Source organism: Pithys albifrons, chromosome 8, assembly GCF_047495875.1.
Source record: "Pithys albifrons albifrons isolate INPA30051 chromosome 8, PitAlb_v1, whole genome shotgun sequence".
Classification (NCBI taxonomy): Eukaryota; Metazoa; Chordata; class Aves; order Passeriformes; family Thamnophilidae; genus Pithys; species Pithys albifrons.
In genome coordinates this window covers 16,303,432-16,320,555 of record NC_092465.1, presented here as the reverse complement: position 1 = coordinate 16,320,555, position 17,124 = coordinate 16,303,432, and the positions used below count along the sequence as shown (strand labels likewise).

Here is a 17,124-nt window from a genome sequence, read left to right as displayed (position 1 = left end):
GGAGGTCTTAAGATTTTAAAAACTTCTTAAAATTGTAATGATGTCATTTGGCCTCATTTAAGGCAAAGGGCTGTAGAAATGTTTGACAGGCAAGTCGTATAATTTCAGCAAAGTGAAGCTTCCTCTTTTGATGTCTGTTCAAAACTCTACTCTTATGCAGCACATCATTGAAGAGTTTAGATTAGGATAGCTTTTGAGGAAGAAAGCAGAGGTTTTGAACACGGGGGAGAAAATTTCATGGCACCATCCTCCAGCATGGTATTAGGAGAAAACATACCCAAATTCTGGATAAGGGAGAGGAAACTGTAAACTTTACAAGGTTGTCCACTCCCTTTGGAAGCTTGTTTTTCTTAACTAGTGGGTTATTCACTGGTCTACAATAGACTTGCAGGAAAAATTTCACTTGTATTAGTGGATATGCTGTCAAATTTTAAGCTCTGCTACCTGTCCTCTTACTAAATGCTCTCTTATTAGGACATGTTGAAGGTGATTATAATTTTAAATATTACTGCTGTTTAAAAGAGTTTGTGTGATGGCCAAAAGCGATGTGCCATTGGTTGAGATCTGTTTGTTGTGTATTTTGTTCCACTATTCATTTTTCTGCTCCTTTCCACAGGCAGAGGAGATCGAGTATTCCTGTGAGAAGTGCAATGGAAAGTCTGCTGTTGTCACACACAAGTTCAACAGGCTTCCCAGGTAAGTTCTTCTCCTTCCTGGAAGCATATGTTACAAAAGTGCAAGCAGAAGTCCCTCAAAGAGTAAAGCTGGGAAGATGAGTAGGGGACAGCATGTTCAGTGGTCAGTGTGTGAGAAAGACTATGTACCTTCATCCTGTTCTTCAGTTTCCCTCTAAAGAAGCTCTCTTGGGAACCCTCTGCAATACTTGTTTCTTCCTGCCTGTTGGTACACAAGGAGGACTGAGTTTTCCCCTTTTCCAGGGGTTTCTGGAATGTGAACAAAGCAGAAACAGTAAATACATTCTGGAATTTTAATATTTTGTGCTCAGCTGACCTGATGTACTGAGTTGGCATTAGTGCCAGACAGTAGGTAGAGGGTTTAGCTTTGATCAGTTAATTCTTTCTGTGCTTTTCTCTCCCAATAAACATGTGACATTGCAGTTGGGTTTAGTTCATGATTTAGAGTGGAAGTCCTTGGAGACAGGGGTGTAAACCTCATGGCATGTAAAGTTAAGGGAGACGTGGGTTGTTTTATCAGGGCAATGTACTTGTCCCAGCTGTACTGAAACCCAGCTTATGTTTTGATTATGTGGTGTATTTTTGCATGCACTGGTAAAACCTTGGGAAAGTTTTTGGATATTAGTACAATACAAATGTTAATGTATCTGCATGATTTAAGTAGACAGTACAAAGTGCAGCATAAGGGAGAAGATTGTGTAAAGAAGCTTTTTCAGGTTCCTTAATACTCTTGTGGTCAAAAGTCCTTTCAAGGAGAAAGTGTCATGACAGATAAACCCAAGTACACATCATGCACTGGGCACAGCTTCTCCTCAGTTTTGGATAGTTGTGTGATCTCTCCATCACAGACTTGAATACCTGGGAATGATTTACTAGAATTCTTCCCTATAATGATAACATTTCAATTGTTTCCTGTCTCTCACTGTGTGGTAGAAATGAGTTTGGTAAGAGCCACTTGCTTACACTTGACTGAAGAGCAAGGTGATGCATGTTAAAGCAGAAAGCCTCTTGAGTTGTCAGAGTTCATGGTCTGCACCTTGCACAAACCTCAGTGATGGACAGGAACATAATTACCTGTCACTTGCCTGGTAAGAGATGAGTGGTGTTTGCCTACCACCCCAAAGTAATAATCTGGTTTAGTCAGGTAAAGGCATTGGATAAACACGATTACTTGGATTTGGAATAGGTTTTCTCTGCCTTGTTTCTTGAGATTAATATCTGTCCTTCTGTTCTCTCTCTCAGGGTCCTGATTCTTCATCTGAAACGATACAGCTTCAATGTAGCATTGTCTCTCAATCATAAAGTTGGGCAGCAGGTGGTTATTCCAAGATACTTAACCCTCCTTTCCCATTGTACGGAAAGCACCCGACTGCCTCTGACACTGGGATGGAGTGTCCATTCTGCAATGTAAGTGTATGAATTTGGTCTGTGCCATGTTAGCCTGATATGACAGAAGGTAGGCAGTTGTCAGATCTCCTGCACAGGATGTCTGGGCAAGGAAACATAAAATTAGGCAGCTTCAGATGTGTGCTGCTAGTTTGTAATAAGAACATATATAGAAAGAAAACATAAAAGCAGTAGGAAGAGTTAGTCAGGCATTATCTGGAGAATATTTGGTAAGATAGTACTCTTCACTGTCCTGGCAAATAACTTTATATTATTTTTAAGAGTGCTTCTGTTAGTTTTTTTTTTTAATTTATGCTTCTTGGTCTGCAATAGTCTAGATTATGTTTTCTAGCACACTTAACTCTGCTTAGAAGACATAACATCCTACCCTTTTCTGCTAATCTTCACTTGCACCTCTCATGTTGTCATTCATTTTTCATTGTCTTTCCTGTGCCACTCTAGAATCTGAGCACTTCACACACTGAAAATACTCTCTCCTTTTCCCTATGACAGTTATTTCTGTACAGCTGCTTGTCCTGAGACACAGAGATTAAATGTGCCAGTTGTCACATAGGAAGTTTGTGGCAGAATAAGGAAGAAGAAACTGTCAGGTCTCTTGTAGCCCCTGCCTAGTGGCAGCCAGAGTATCTGTTAATGGGTTAGGACACATGTGGTGCGTACATTCAGCAGTGTGGCAGGTGATGTTGTGCCAAATGTTTAGTGGCATTTGGGATTTAAGTGGATGTTTCCCAAGAGTTTGCTTTAACAGTAGAAATCTCAAACATAACAAACAGCTTATACTGATGAGAGCAGAAATACTTAAGAATAGGTTTGAAATAGCTTTTTAATGTTTTGAGGTGGGGGGGTTCAGTCATTGTGATTGATCAGGGAGTGAAAGGGTAACTAGGCTGGAGGGAAGCAGTCCTGGTTTGAGGGGGAAGATCAGAAAATATTTCTGCATTGGTTACCATTTGTTGGATAGGTGTGTAGTGATAGTGATGGACTTTGAGGAACCTATGAAAGGATTAAATGAAGCAGGAGGTTTATTTAGGAGAATCTAGGTAAGCGAGGAGAAATGAAGACGTGGGATATGCCAGAAAACCAGCTGATCCAGACAGCAGCAGCAGACTGTGGTTTGGGAGCAGGAACTCAGTTGTTGGTGGGAATGAAAAATAAAGGAATGAGTTGTCTTGACATGGGAGCCCAGAGCCTTTAATTTGTGAGCTTGTCCTAAGGGTGCATAACTAAGAAATGAATCAAGTTTAAAGGATTATATGTAGTTTTGAACAATTGTTTATTTATAACATGATGAAGTTATTACTGTAGATCTAAGCAATTAGCAAATACATAATGGTATTCTGCTTGTTTCTTTGGTCATGAATTTGCATGCATAGCAGACAAGTAAACACTTATTTTTTAAAAGACTTTAACTGCTGCAATAAGTACTTTGTTTTTTTTTATAGTTCCCGTCCATTGAAAGCCTCCCAAATGGTGAATTCCTGTACTGTAAGCACTTCCACACCTTGTAGGTGAGTTATAGCTCTGAAATGTCTGTGCCTGGGGTTTCGTGATGTAATTTCTAAGACATTTTAAATTTCTGGTTTTTTCTTTAGCATTTCCACTTTCTGTATTTGTTCTTTTCTGGTTTTTCTCTTTTTTATTTCTTTATATTGTAAATTATTTCAACTGCTGTCTTTTTTCCTGTCTCAGTTTTATTGATGTTTATATGCTAGTTGAAATTAATAGCAATGGTACAATTTGCTTAGTTGACATGATCATCTTAGCACTCCTTTTGAGAACCTTTGGGGACTTGTAAGTAAGCGATGATGATTTCTTTTCAGGCAGAAGGCTGAGCCTTCTGGGAAAGACAGCTGGATTTAGTTTGTATAGATGATTTGTCAATGTCAATTATCTTAAGCTGGTTTGCACTTGTAGTTTGCAAGTCACATATGTAAGAAGCAAAGTGGTTTCAAAATCTGCAGTCTAGCCCTTTTTTCTCTGTTCTGACTATGGAGAGCCAAAATATATGTGTTTGGAACAGGTAGTTAGTTTTCAAAGTTTATTTGCAAAGATGAGAGGGCATTGTTTTTTATAGGCACTTTTGAAAAGCCGGGTTTTGATACAGTGTGAAATGTGATATCACACTGGATGGTTTTGGATTGGATTTACTAACCAAGCGGAAATTCTGACTTTCCCTGACTCCCATGTCTTGTGTTCTAAAGAAGCAAGAATTTATCTTAATGGAAGAGCAAACAGGAAAACTGAAAAACTTAGGCAGATTTGCATTTCTTATATCCTGGTAATGATGTGGGAAGTCCTATGTCTAGCATAGTAAACTTAACTAGTCAAATGGTTTATGCCAAATCCTAGGCATTGCTGTGATCTTGACTCAAACGAATAGACTGGGTTTGCAAGGTAATAACATTCAGAATCTTGTGCCTTAAAAGCAAGAACCACACACTTAGTAACTTTAAATGTTGTAAGCTGCTATTTCAGGCTTGAAGTAGATAACAGCCCACTAAAATATACCTGTTCTGAAAGCCTTGCATCTTTTTTAATACATTGTCACTGTCAGTTGTTGCAGTTTGTTCCCCAAATTGTACAGTGTGAAAGTACTGCTTTAATGGTTACTTTGAAACATGTTTGTATGATACTACAATGCTATGAAGTTTTATAGCCATATTTTTAATTTTCAGAAAATACACTTTCAAGTCAAAGAGCTCTGCAACACTCTGTGTAGATTCTGACAGTGATGATGAGCCACTGAAACGCTCTGTTGCCCATAGCCAAAGGTTGTGTAACATACAGAGTAGAGATCAGCAACAACTGCAAGAAGAGCCAGAAAAGGTAAGGGAAAAACCCCACAAACTTTCATGTACTGGATCCTGTATGTGCTCATGTCCGGTCTGTGTTTTTTTAGCATAAAATGTGAGTGAAATTTTTGTCAGATAAGGGGGTGTTTTTCTCCTAATTGGCAGTGCAGTGCTGGAAGGGAGTGCTTTGCTAATTGATCTCTCCATACAGTTGTCTTGGATTCCCACTGGGAACAGAGGTAATTGCATTGCAACTGCAGTTGAGTTTTCAAGAGATGTATACCAGCTGCTGCTCAGCAGTTTAGTCAGTCCTTTGGGCAACTTTCACTAATAGTGTTCCTAGGCTGAAGTATAATGTGCTGTCAATAATAAAATTATGCACTAAAACCCTTGATTAAATTAGATCCAGTACAAGTTGGGCTAAGCAAAATATTCAGTTATGAGAACTGTGTGCACATCCAATGTGTGTCCCCTTTCAGTTGAAGCTTTTTAAAATATTTTAGAATCTGAAGCTAACAGTCTCTGGAGGTGGAAACACAGAAGTGTGAAGAGACCAAGTTCATTGGTGTAATGGCACAGTTACTTCAAATTGCCTTTGAGCTCTTCCTTGTGACTGATGTTAATGTTGCCAAGTTATTTTTTTGCCTCTGTCAGGGCAATGTATTAGCAGGTAGATGACTTATGTAGGAAGGAATGATGGGATAGAAGGGAAAAGAAGCAGCTTAGAGGATTGTCTGGCAGTACCACTTTCTCCTGTTGAGAGTATTGCAGGCCTAATGCTTGAGACAAATGTCCTGCATCTCAGCTTTTCTAAAGATCTTGCTTCTCTAAAATTTTTTACAATGTTCACAGGGTTATTTTCATCAAGCAGAGACTTGTGGTCTTGATTATGGCATTAAAGGACAGGTGTAAAACTGGATGAACAGCATTAAGTGACAAGAGGACAATATCTACAGTTTCTGATCTGATGGGAGATGAAACCAAGGGAGAATCCTGATCCAGTATTTAATAAATGATAAATTATAAAGTAAGATACTGAGTATTGAATTTTCAGAAGATCCAGAGCTGAGAATAGCTGCCAGTTTGATGAAGTTCGGAACTACAGATGAGAATGATCTTGACAAATCTGAGAAACTGTATAAAAATAGGAGGGGTTGTTTGGTAGGAACAGGCTAAAGGTGCTAATCTTAGCAGGATTAATCAGCTGCAAATGTGGGATGGGAACAGCCGGGAAGGCAGTGGACCTTCAGAAAGGGCATGAAAGGTCACAGGGTCAGGTGAGTTGAAAACAGAAGTATCTAGACACAGCCATAGCTTGCATATTGTGTAAAGAAACTCTCCTTTTTGCCTCAGCATTCAGCTTTAGCTGGAGTTCTGTATCAATCTTTGGGCTTTGGACTGAAAAGGCTTGTATAATTGGAGAGGGGCCAGAGGAGACGAACATGAATGATCAGAGGTCTAGAAAGGAAGATTTTAGGAGAAATAGCAAACAGATGGTCTTTAGTTTGGTCTTCAGTTTAAGGAGAAACCTAAGCAAGGCTTGTGTCTTCAAGGAAGGAAATGAAATTAATAGAAACACTTCAGCTGTTTTCCATGCTGTGGTGAATAGAACAAGAAGTAATCAACTAAATGGCAGACACTAGTTTTTAGATTAAATATTAGGGAATGCTTCCTGATAGTCAGAATGCGTAGGGATGGAATGGATTGCTTTGGGAAAAAGCAGAAAACCCTTTGCTGAAGGTCTCAAGAACAGGGTAGGCAACTGCTGTCCTGTGGCCCGTCTATAACTGGCTGTGGCTGGGGGAAGGAAATGAGTTTGTCTTTGAAGTCACTTTTACGTGTGGAAAAGATGTTTCAAACTGTCCTACCTTCTTCCTTGAGTTTCGTTTGTGAGGAAGAGTGGGTAGTCCCTATACACAAGCACTGTGAGTGCAGAAATTGTGGGAATAAAGCCTATTAATTTGAATAACTAATGCACTGCAGGCTTTATAGCCTGTTATGGGAAAGAAAGAGTGGTGGTGATGATTCCACATGAATGGTTTTATCCTGTGGTCATGCACATTGGCCACTTCTCAAACAGAGGTGTGACCAACCATCTTTTACCATTAACCACATTCTCTGACCTTCTCAGTGTTGTCCTGGGGGACCTGCTCCTGGTCCTTGTGGTATTACTCCTTCTGCACCATTTCCCTTGATACAATTCTCAGCAGATGTAGATGGGGTTGCATTAAGGGCTTGGCATTCACTTTATATGGCTGGTACATCCCTTGCCAGGCACTGCTGGCAAAACATCCTTGAGAGAACAGCTGGATTAGCATCTGTGTATGGCTTTGGGGTTTAGGGGCAAATAGCAGTTATCCAGCTCAACAGGACAGAACTGCAATTCCTGTCATCTCTGCCTCTGCAGATGAAGTAGTATTTGAAGGACTTCTTAAAAATACTCATTTAAAGCAATCCGTCTTAGAGCCTTATGTATTTAAATCTATGCAAATAATGTCTAGTAGAAAAGTTGTATTCAAATAATGCACAGATGCTGCCAAGTCTTTAAAGTCCAGCACTGAATTAGTGGTAGTTGTTGGCAGAGAGCCTGGAACTGGGGTTTGCTGAAGAGCTAAACCAGTTTTGATGTTGGTTGCCTACAGGTGCAGAGAGGGAAATCAGAAAGCTTAAAAAGCAAGTAATCTGTTTACTTATTCAAAGCATGAATAGCTGTGAGGAAAGAGGTTTAAATTTGTCATTTCTAATACTTGGAGAGCATCATGTCTAGAACAAGCAGTTTAGTTGGCTAATTCATTTGCTAATCTTGTTTGATAAGGCAGTTTTAATATGAAATGTTTGCTCTATGAAACTAGTCCTGCTCATCAAGAGCTCGCTGTGTTTAAGGAAAAAGCTACACTAAAAATGTATTTTTGTTTATTTTAGCAAAGTTCTGATATCCATCCAAATGCAGTTTCAAATAAGACCTGGAGAAGTACATCCTGATAATTTCTGTCTTACTCCATTTTTGACATAATATAGGAAAAAATTCTAAGCATATGGTAAATAGTGTAATTGTGTAAATATGTATACATGGAGGTTAACCTGATTAACTGTTAGTGTCAAAGTGATTGAAATTACTGTATTATTTGCAAACCACTGGTATCGGAGATGATGAGCATCAGTTTTAGGAAAATATAAAAAGAAAAATTCAGGTTAAGACTAAAGTGTTTTTTCTTTCTTCCAATTGAAAGTTATTCTGTTCTCCTTGGAAAAGAATAATTCCTCCCTTTCCTTTTTTAATTGTGTTCTTAGTTGGTTTGCAGAGTCATATGGTTGGTCTGCAGCACCAAACCTAATGTTAATTGCTCTTCATACCAGCCCAATTTCAGTTCCTATTCTTCCATCCCTGTATTCTTGCTGCTACATCGCTTTGTAACAAAGTTGCAATTTCCCTGCTTGTGTCTCAGCACCAGCATGGCAGTGGCTTGAAGGTTCATCAGAACCTGTGGGGGAACACATGTTGAAGGAAAGGAGGGAGAAGAGAATAGTTACCTTGTGTATGTTAATCCACTGGGGTTGTAAAAACTGGTTGTAGTTTATATTTAAATTTTATTCTTTGGAGTGAGTGTAGCTACAAAAGCTGTTTCTCCATTAAGTTTCATGTAACTGTTGAATGTTGATGGGGAGCCAAGCTCCCACTCCCTGGCTTAATAAATTTTTTTTTTAAAAATTGCAGAGAAATGTAAAGCTGATGTTATATACCTTTCTATTCAAGTACTTAATCATAACTCCATTCATTTCTAGAGTTCAAAGAGAAGTAAAATGGAGGGTGATAAACCTGAGCTGGGTAATGCTGGTTTTGATGGGATGAGTGAAGATGAGCTGCTAGCAGCAGTCTTGGAGATTAGCAAAAGGGAAGCGTCTCAGTCTCTGAGCCATGACGAAGATAAGCTCACAAGCAGCCCAGACACTGGTTTTGGAGATGATGAAATTCAGGATTTGCCAGAAAACCTGGAATCTATGGAGATGGAGAAATCCAGAACAGTGTTAGACTCAGGTAAGGCAAAGTAACCATCTTAATTGGACTATAGCAGGCTAAAGCATGTTACTGATAGCAACAGGTTAGTAATGTCTGCTGGCAAAAACTGGATGCAAGTGCACTGCTGAAACTGCCCGACTTCCTCAGTTTTACAATTTCTATGTGTATGAAGCGTTTAATTCATTGAATTGCAAAAATGTGTTTTCTTTTATTGTCGGTCACCTCTCCAATTCAGAGTTAAGTTCCATTTTTATCTGTCTTGATTAACACATGCTTCTACAGGTTACTGTGCCAGACAATTCAATTTACTAAGATTTGGCCATGTCTAGAATTGAATCCTTCCACAAGCAGAAAGTATTTTCATTTCTGTATCTGTTGCAGCCTGGGCAGCGTGGTGGCAATGTTCACATGGCTGGTGTGCAAGAGAGTGTCTGGCTGCATAAGATTAGAGTGCTTTCATAAATGCAGTTATTTTGTCACTAGTTACTAATGAATTTAACTGTATCTCTGTAATTTTTTCTAAAATTACTTTTTTATGTGAGAGAAGATCCTTAAGCATTAATAGTCTCAACAAATGAATTATGGCCTCTGGCCCAGAGATACAGTTAAGTACAAGGAGGAGCCTGTGTGATCTCAGTATGGAGAAACTGAGTCTCCTTTTAGCCAAAACTGAAGGAAAAAGAATCATTTGTTGTGTGCTACATGCTTTCAGTCACATTTTAAATTCCGCTAGTGTTGAAAAACAGACCAACAATATGCTCTTGTCCTCTAAGATCCAGGAGGTTAAATATTAGCAACAAAATACCCCACTGTTACCAGAAACTACATTTGTTTCAATGGACAACTCTTGACAGTTTTGATGTTGGAAGGCAGTGTAAGAGAAGACTAAGTCTGTGGTCAGCCTGGTTTATGCCCTCCTTTAGGCACTAATGTTACTTACAGTGTTGTGAGAGAGCTGTGATGGAGTGTGGCCACATAAAGGTATCTCTCTCCATGTTTGCTTTGGAAAGTACAATATAATTATTTGAAGGCTCTTTTTTGACACTTGAGCAAAAAATGTGTTTAATAGAAGTTCTGTATTTCTTTTTACATTGGAAGTTTTCAAAGGTCGTGTAATAAACTCTGTTTTGTTTTTCATCTTAAGAGGATTAAACTGATGGATTATGGTTCTGGTGACCTTGTGTTTAAGGGCTCAAAGATACCAAGACCTGCCTCATATTTTCCTTGTTAATAACTAATCAGCTGACACTGAAGTCTGCACAGAACAAAACTAAGAATTTTCACATAGTGTGCAGCACAACAACAGTTGGAGCAGGTCCTGATACTTTCCCAGTTGAAAGCAAGTGGGAGAATCAAACTGTCCTGCACCTGCAGGAGGTGTATGTAGTGGTTGAATCAGTGTTCATTCTAGAGGTTTTGTAAAGCACTTGTGCCACAGTGTTCACTTTAATGATGAACTGAAAATTTTTAATCTTCATGCACCTTTAAAGCCGTACGTAGCATTCACAAGACTGAGGCTCTTACCTGAAGGAAAAGGTGATAAATTTAAGTAGTGCTTGAAGTTTGTGCTTTCCTCCGTCTGGCATATGATTTGTCTTTAATTGTGGCTTCATCTGTAGTACTCTGAGGTATAATATGCAATGCAAATTTTTATAATCCATGGTTTCTTACAGAGAAATTTAAGTGTCAGCTTCGTGGCTGCAGAAACCCAATGGTGTGTGTCTTCTTACTTCAGTTAAACTTGCGTTTCTGAGTGAACATAAAAGGCTAAGAAGGGAACAGGTTCAAATGGTTCATTGTATACCTGTTAAAATGGATGTAAGACTGTCCTTTGGAGCTTTTTTCATATGACTTTTGCATGGGTATTTTATGGCTGGTGAGCTGTCCCTGTCAATAGATGTCACTGTGCTGCAAGGATTGTGGTGATTTAAAGAGAACTTCACTGGTCACAAACAGAAGGCTCAGGAAAACATAACTACTTTCTGATTCCTCAGGTCCTTCCAATTTCACAGAGATAACTAAAGATTTTGATGAGAACAAGGAAAACAAAACTCCAGAAGGCTCCCAGGGAGAGGTTGACTGGCTGCAGCAGTATGATATGGAGAGAGAGAGGGAAGAACAAGAACTTCAACAGGCACTGGCCCAAAGCCTTCAAGAGCAAGTAAGAAATAAAGTTTGCTTCCTTGAGTTAACTTCCCCAAAGCTGGAAACCTGACAGCTAAAGTAAAAGTTTGCTTTCAGGCAGTAACTGCAAGGGCATTCTGCTGCTTTTTTGAGATAACCAGATGGGCAGAAGTTTGGGGTTTTTCTAGCTCCAGTATCAGTAGAGTGATGACACTGGATACTTCTGGGCACATTTTGTAAGTCCTTTGAAGACTGTATATCAAATCACAGACCCACAGATTTCTCAAAGCTTTCCATGCATTTTTATACGCTGACCTGTCACATTATGTTAAAAACAATGATAAAGTGAACTAAACTCTCACTCTTCCCAATCCACCTTTAGCTTCCCTGGAAGTTGTTTCTTGCAGCATGTCAAGTCAAGTCTCAGTGAAAGAGGCAGGTTTCAAAGCCAAAGCTAAGAACAGCCATGTCAGGTCAAGTTAAAGATATGTCTATCTTAGCCTGTTTCTAGTCCCAGCAAGTAGGGGATGCTTGGTGAAGAATACAGGAACTGAGCATATATGTGACCCTTTCCTCTCACTAAATTGGGAAAGGGATCCCAAGTCATTTAATCTGAAACAAGTCCTTTAAATTACATTTGGAAAGAATGGGGAGCTTGGGTTGTGAGCTAACCATCTGTATTCCACTTGAGTTTCCAGACCTGTAAATGATTTCCACAAGTTTCACCAAGCCTCTGGGAATTAATCAAGCTCTTAGCCAGGTCTTTTTTTAAATAGGTGCCCTTGTCTGCTCTCTATTAATACCAAAGCTGTCATGGTTTTCCTTATGAGATCTGATGTTTCCATGGCTCTTGGATTTTTCTCTCCCATTACTCATTGTGAGGTGCTGGTTGGTATATTCCATGCCAGATGTAGCTTTGATTCAGCAATGCTGAGTAGTTTAACAAAGATTCCCAAATGCTTTAGAAATAGTGAGATAAAAGGCCTCATGCTAATAATGTAAAACTGCCCTTTGAGTCTGTTTCTGCTGGAGTTCTGAAGCAAAAATCTGCTATTCTGATGACTTGGGCATGGAAATGTGGTAGCTGTGGTTATCTTGATTTGAAATACATAGTTGGGGTGCTGCGTTCAGGTGTGCTGAAAGCGTTCAAACCCTGAATTAAGGAGCCAGCTCATTAAATATTATAGACTAGCTTGCTATAGTCCTGGGCTTTTCAAGAGTGGTGGGAGCAACAAGGGCATGATATTACTCAAACATTAGAAGTGTTTGTTGACTTGAAGTTTCTTTGCTACTTGGTCACGGTAATATTTTTAATATCTGTTTGTTTAGTGGTGTCTTTTTGCATCCTGTCTTTGTGAGTGACTCCTGTTACACAGAACCATGGGCTCTACTTTCAAACGGCTTAAAAATAATAAAGTCTGTCAGGATTTAATGACTGTGTCCTCAGCTGGCTTTGGGTAGAAGTCTCAATTTTGCCAAAGCATGAGGAGCTTTGTGTGTAAATGACAGCTTTCCTTACCGAAGGGTTGCAAATTCATTCAGATGCTTTTCACATTAATGATCCAGAGAAAGCATTGGGTGTTAGTAGAGACTCGCTCTGCTGCATACCAAACTTGAGGAGCTTTGACAAGCCTTAATGAAGGTTTGTCCCAGGTTCTGTTGCACGGGAACATTGGACTCTTGCTGGTTACAAACATTTCTTCACACAGAACCTTTAATTTACAATGTCAAGTTTGTTGTAGAAACCAGAGCAGCACAGTTTCAATGGAAAAAGAGCCCCACAAGAATTTTAAACAGTGAAATGTCTCAATGAGCTAAGTTTTGTTCTCTTCCCATTAGGAGGCACGAGAACAGAAAGAGGATGATGACCTCAAACGAGCCACGGAATTAAGTCTACAAGGTGAAACTTATTTAACTTCTTCAAGTGTGTTGCTTTTGAGGAAAAATCAATCTGTGCGTATGAGTGCAGTTCCTGAGTGTCAGACAGCTGGGATTCATGTTCTTTTGGTGTGTGCTTTGTTGTGTTAGGCTTTGTTCACAGTCAGCTTTTCTTGGTTGTGAAAGCAAATGCTAGCAAAAACTTAATCTGAAAAATTGCTTATTTCAGTCTCTCGAGCTTTTAGTTAGACACAGAGACATGTAGATTGATGTGTAATATGCAGGTGATTTCATACAATTGGGCAGAGCAAAGCATAACTGAGAGAAAATTCCTGCTCCAAAGAGGGAGAGGGAGGAGCAATGAAGTGTTGTGTTAAGATACTTGTAGTTGCTCAGGTGCTTCTAAAGGCCCTCAGTCCTTACTGGATGAACTCTTCTCAACTTCTGAAAAGAAGTTGAATGCTGCCTAAGCATCCCCTAGTCTGAGCTCTGGCAGACTGAGTGCCCAGTCCCTCTCAGGTCTTTCTTCATTCATGGGGAAGAATTCAAGGCTAGAAATTGTTCACCATCTTGGTTTGCAGTTGCTTGGCTTCACCACGAGCATTACCTTGCTACTGTCTCATTTGCAAGCCATCAGCTAGCAGTTGTTCAAGGACACGATCATAATCTTGAACATATAGCTGGTAGCATTTGTCTTATGAAGGATCCCAGTGATACTGTAACCAAAGAACCTGAGACCTTTGGTGAAGTGGCATTTAGCAATTCCCATGGCAAGTGCTTCATGCAGAGACCTACCTAAGTGGCTGTGTTTCTTGGCTATAGTCTAGCTTACAGCCCAAATAAGCATGGAAAGCATCAGTAAAGGGTTCTCAGTTAAAGGGAGTGATCTATAAACTTCACAAGAAGATTATACTAATCCAGTGTCTGATGATTTAACAGGACAAGCAGTGTGAGAATCTATTTGGCAACACGTCTGCATCATAGCTGGTGTTACGGTCTCTTGAAAACAAAGCAGAATAAATTCCTGAGCAGTGTCCTGTTAATCTCAACTTCTCATCCACCCAGAACTCCATAGCTTTAATTTAATTGGTGGAAGCATAACTACTTCTCCTAATGAGTACTGTACAAAATCTTAAATTAGTCGGGTAGCTGCAGAACCCCAGGAAGTTTGGAACAGCGTGTACAGGGAGCAGTGGTGCCTTCCGGCTTTTTACAGAAAGCTGCCTGCATTTTGCTCAGCCAAGCAAACTGGAAGTTCCTGTGGTGAGCAGCCTTCTTTCCATTGAAAACAATGAAAAGATGCCTGCTGCCAGCAATAGCATTTTAATGCCAGTTTTAATTCAAAAATATACTTTGTTAATGCAACATACAGTTAAAATGGTAATTCATAGCTTCTCGTTGCAGAAACTTGCAGTTCACTGACCAGACCGGCTGTACTTCTCTTACTGTCAGTCCTGGCTGCAGCCTGCTGGCATTCTGGAGCCAGCTGGGTGTTTAAATGCTCTTTTATCACCCAGCTGTCATTGCCATAGTGCCCTTTTGGAAAAGTATGAGGGAGATGATGCTAAAATTAATTCCAAGATACTTAACTTGCTCTGACAAGTTGGGGAAGGGAGAGAGAGTTTTTATTTGGAAATTCCAGTATCTCCTGCTTTCCTTGGAAAGGAAGCTTGAAATCTTATTGTGCCTGTTTATGTCGTAAATGTATCTGAACCTGTTGTGGATTCCTGTGTGGTCCATGACTTCTCACACAGTATCTTTGTTTCTATGCTATCTAGAGTTTAACAGCTCTCTCCTGGACAGCGTTGGTTCTGATGAAGACTCTGGGAATGAGGATGTTCTTGACATGGAGTATTCAGAAGCTGAAGCAGAAGAGCTGAAAAGAAATGCTGAGGTGTGATCTATGATTTCAAAAGTCAGCTGAGGAATATACACCTTCTTTAGCATCAGTTTAGTGCTGGAGGTAGTTTTACAGAGCAGGCACAGAGACTAGAAAGGTCTTTTGTGTTCAGAAGTGAAAACATAGCTATCATAAGAGATTATTGTGCCATTTTAATTAGAAAAACCCCTCCAAAACAAAATGTCAAAGCAAAAAAAGCTGTAGAGAACACCTCAGTTTTTCTGAGATGTGGACAATGTTGACTTTTATACCAGAAATGTTCCAGTGCTCGTAAAGCAATGGCCCTGTGAAATTTTTGCTTACAGACAGAGGAGAGGACTTCAGCCACCATGATAGTTTAGTTGCAGCACCATGGGCTTTGAGGTGCTGCACCATCAGAACTGAGAGGTTGTGGCAAGATCTTATTGCCATTAGGGACACCTGACTGTAAACTGGGCTGTGCTGCCAGCCACTGGCACACTCAGACTCAACACAGCAACAGCGGGGAAGTTGCATGCCTACCTGCCTCAGTGGAAGGGGTACTGTGTCTAGGAGAAAGGGTTCAATAATTGGAGTTTCTTTGAGTGCTTTTTTTCCTTACAATTCTTTGTCAAGTCTCTTACCGTTAAACTAACAGTTATGTTTTAAGAGTCTTGTCAGCAAGTCATATCAGTAATGTTTCCGGGCCAGAAAAGATTAAAATAAAATGTCAAAAACCAATGAATAGACAGAGCATGTTTCCTGCATGCAGAGAGGGTGTTGTCTACTGGTTTTATAGGTGCAGGACAAGAGAATTTAGGTTACATATCTCGTAATAGGTGTTAAATCTGTGTACCGTTATCAAGGGTATTTCCTTGATACTTCAGAAGTAGGCATCGTGTTCCTTTTTGGCTTTTCTGTTTGTTTGGTGGATTAATTCTGACATCACTGGAAGTCGCTCAGGAAATGGTTGTTTAGAAAACTTTGCAGTGTAGAGCTCATGTCAACATCTGTTCTGAGGTCAGAGTGGCTCGTTTGCGTGTTCATTGGCTTGCTGAAAGATTAAATAAGATGGGAGGCTCTTTCCCACTTCTGAAAGGACTCCTTGTTTGATGTGAACCAGGGTGTCTGTTTCTCTAATCTGTGATTGGACTGCAACTTTCAATACAGCAGCCAAAGCTGGTGTCACAGGTACAAGTCGTCCATAAGCTACATGGTGAAGTGAATGCCTAAAAGCTTTAATTGTATTTCTTTTATTCAGACAGGAGAGCTTCCTCACTCCTATCGTCTCATCAGCATCGTCAGCCATATTGGGAGCACATCATCTTCAGGTATAAAATACCATATTTTCTTCTTCATCTCTTAACCAGCTTAAAAAATCTGTAATACAGAATTACCATACCAGGATTATTTATTGAGAGGAATCCAGGCAGCAAAGTAAATCTTATCTCATGACTTGCTGATGGGGGAGCAGGTTGAGGCTGTCATGGTACCTGTAGAAAACATACAGCTTCTGGGCTCTGTGGAATTGCTTGTGCTTGTTACCTGCTGACTGAGGGAAGGATGGGGGGACCAGGATCTGAAGGGTCTTTCAGCATTTAAATCTGACATAGGTGTGTGGAGCAGGGTGTGTAGCACAGCTAACGAACTTACTGGTCAAACTGCAGCATGGAAAGAAAGGTGCCCAGAGAAGTTGCAGATGCCCCATCCCTGGAAGCTTTCAAGACCAGGTTGGATAGGGCTTTGGGCAACCAGGTCTAGTAGAAGGTGTCTCTGCCTATGGCAAGGGGTTTGGATTGGGATGATCTTTGAGGTTCCTTCCAACGAAGACCATTCTGTGATTCTCTGTTTTTAAGGTCATTATATCAGTGATGTCTATGATATCAAGAAGCAATCCTGGTTCACCTACAATGACCTGGAAGTGTCTAGAACTCTTGAGACCACTGTTCAGTGTGACAGAGACAGAAGTGGCTACATCTTCTTCTACATGCACAAGTAGGTGTCTTGGGGCATTTTGGTACTCATAATTACCTGCAGTTTATGAGGAAGTGGCTTCTCTTCTTCCTCTAGTCCTCTTGGCTGGAATGAAAACTATGCAGAATGACGATATTGAAGTGCTCTGCATTTAGAGGTGTGAGATTGTGTGTCACTAATACATAGGGTTTTAAGAAATGCATTAAATCATATTTTAAGAAGGGGATTCAGTGTCTTGGCTATGCATGCATTGCACCAGGAATCATAATGGAGCTTGAGTCTTTCCTTAAATGCTGTGATATTTATGAATGCCATTATCCCTGCCCCTAGCAGCTGTGTTTTTGCAGCCAAGATCATCTCAGGACACAGCCAAAATGA

At 40.0% G+C, this 17,124-nt stretch overlaps 1 protein-coding gene across 1 annotated transcript in view; it reads left to right on the top strand.

Annotated features, from left to right (window-relative positions):
* The window catches only part of USP37 (ubiquitin specific peptidase 37), a 36,238-nt gene that overhangs the window by 15,360 nt on the left and 3,754 nt on the right, over positions 1–17,124 (top strand). Inside the window, exons 14-23 of the mRNA XM_071562832.1 lie at positions 617–696; positions 1,938–2,102; positions 3,545–3,610; positions 4,778–4,928; positions 8,678–8,930; positions 10,907–11,073; positions 12,876–12,936; positions 14,693–14,808; positions 16,034–16,103; positions 16,629–16,767. Coding sequence (XP_071418933.1) covers positions 617–696; positions 1,938–2,102; positions 3,545–3,610; positions 4,778–4,928; positions 8,678–8,930; positions 10,907–11,073; positions 12,876–12,936; positions 14,693–14,808; positions 16,034–16,103; positions 16,629–16,767 — 1,268 coding nt within the window. The remainder of the gene's footprint in view (positions 1–616; positions 697–1,937; positions 2,103–3,544; positions 3,611–4,777; positions 4,929–8,677; positions 8,931–10,906; positions 11,074–12,875; positions 12,937–14,692; positions 14,809–16,033; positions 16,104–16,628; positions 16,768–17,124) is intronic.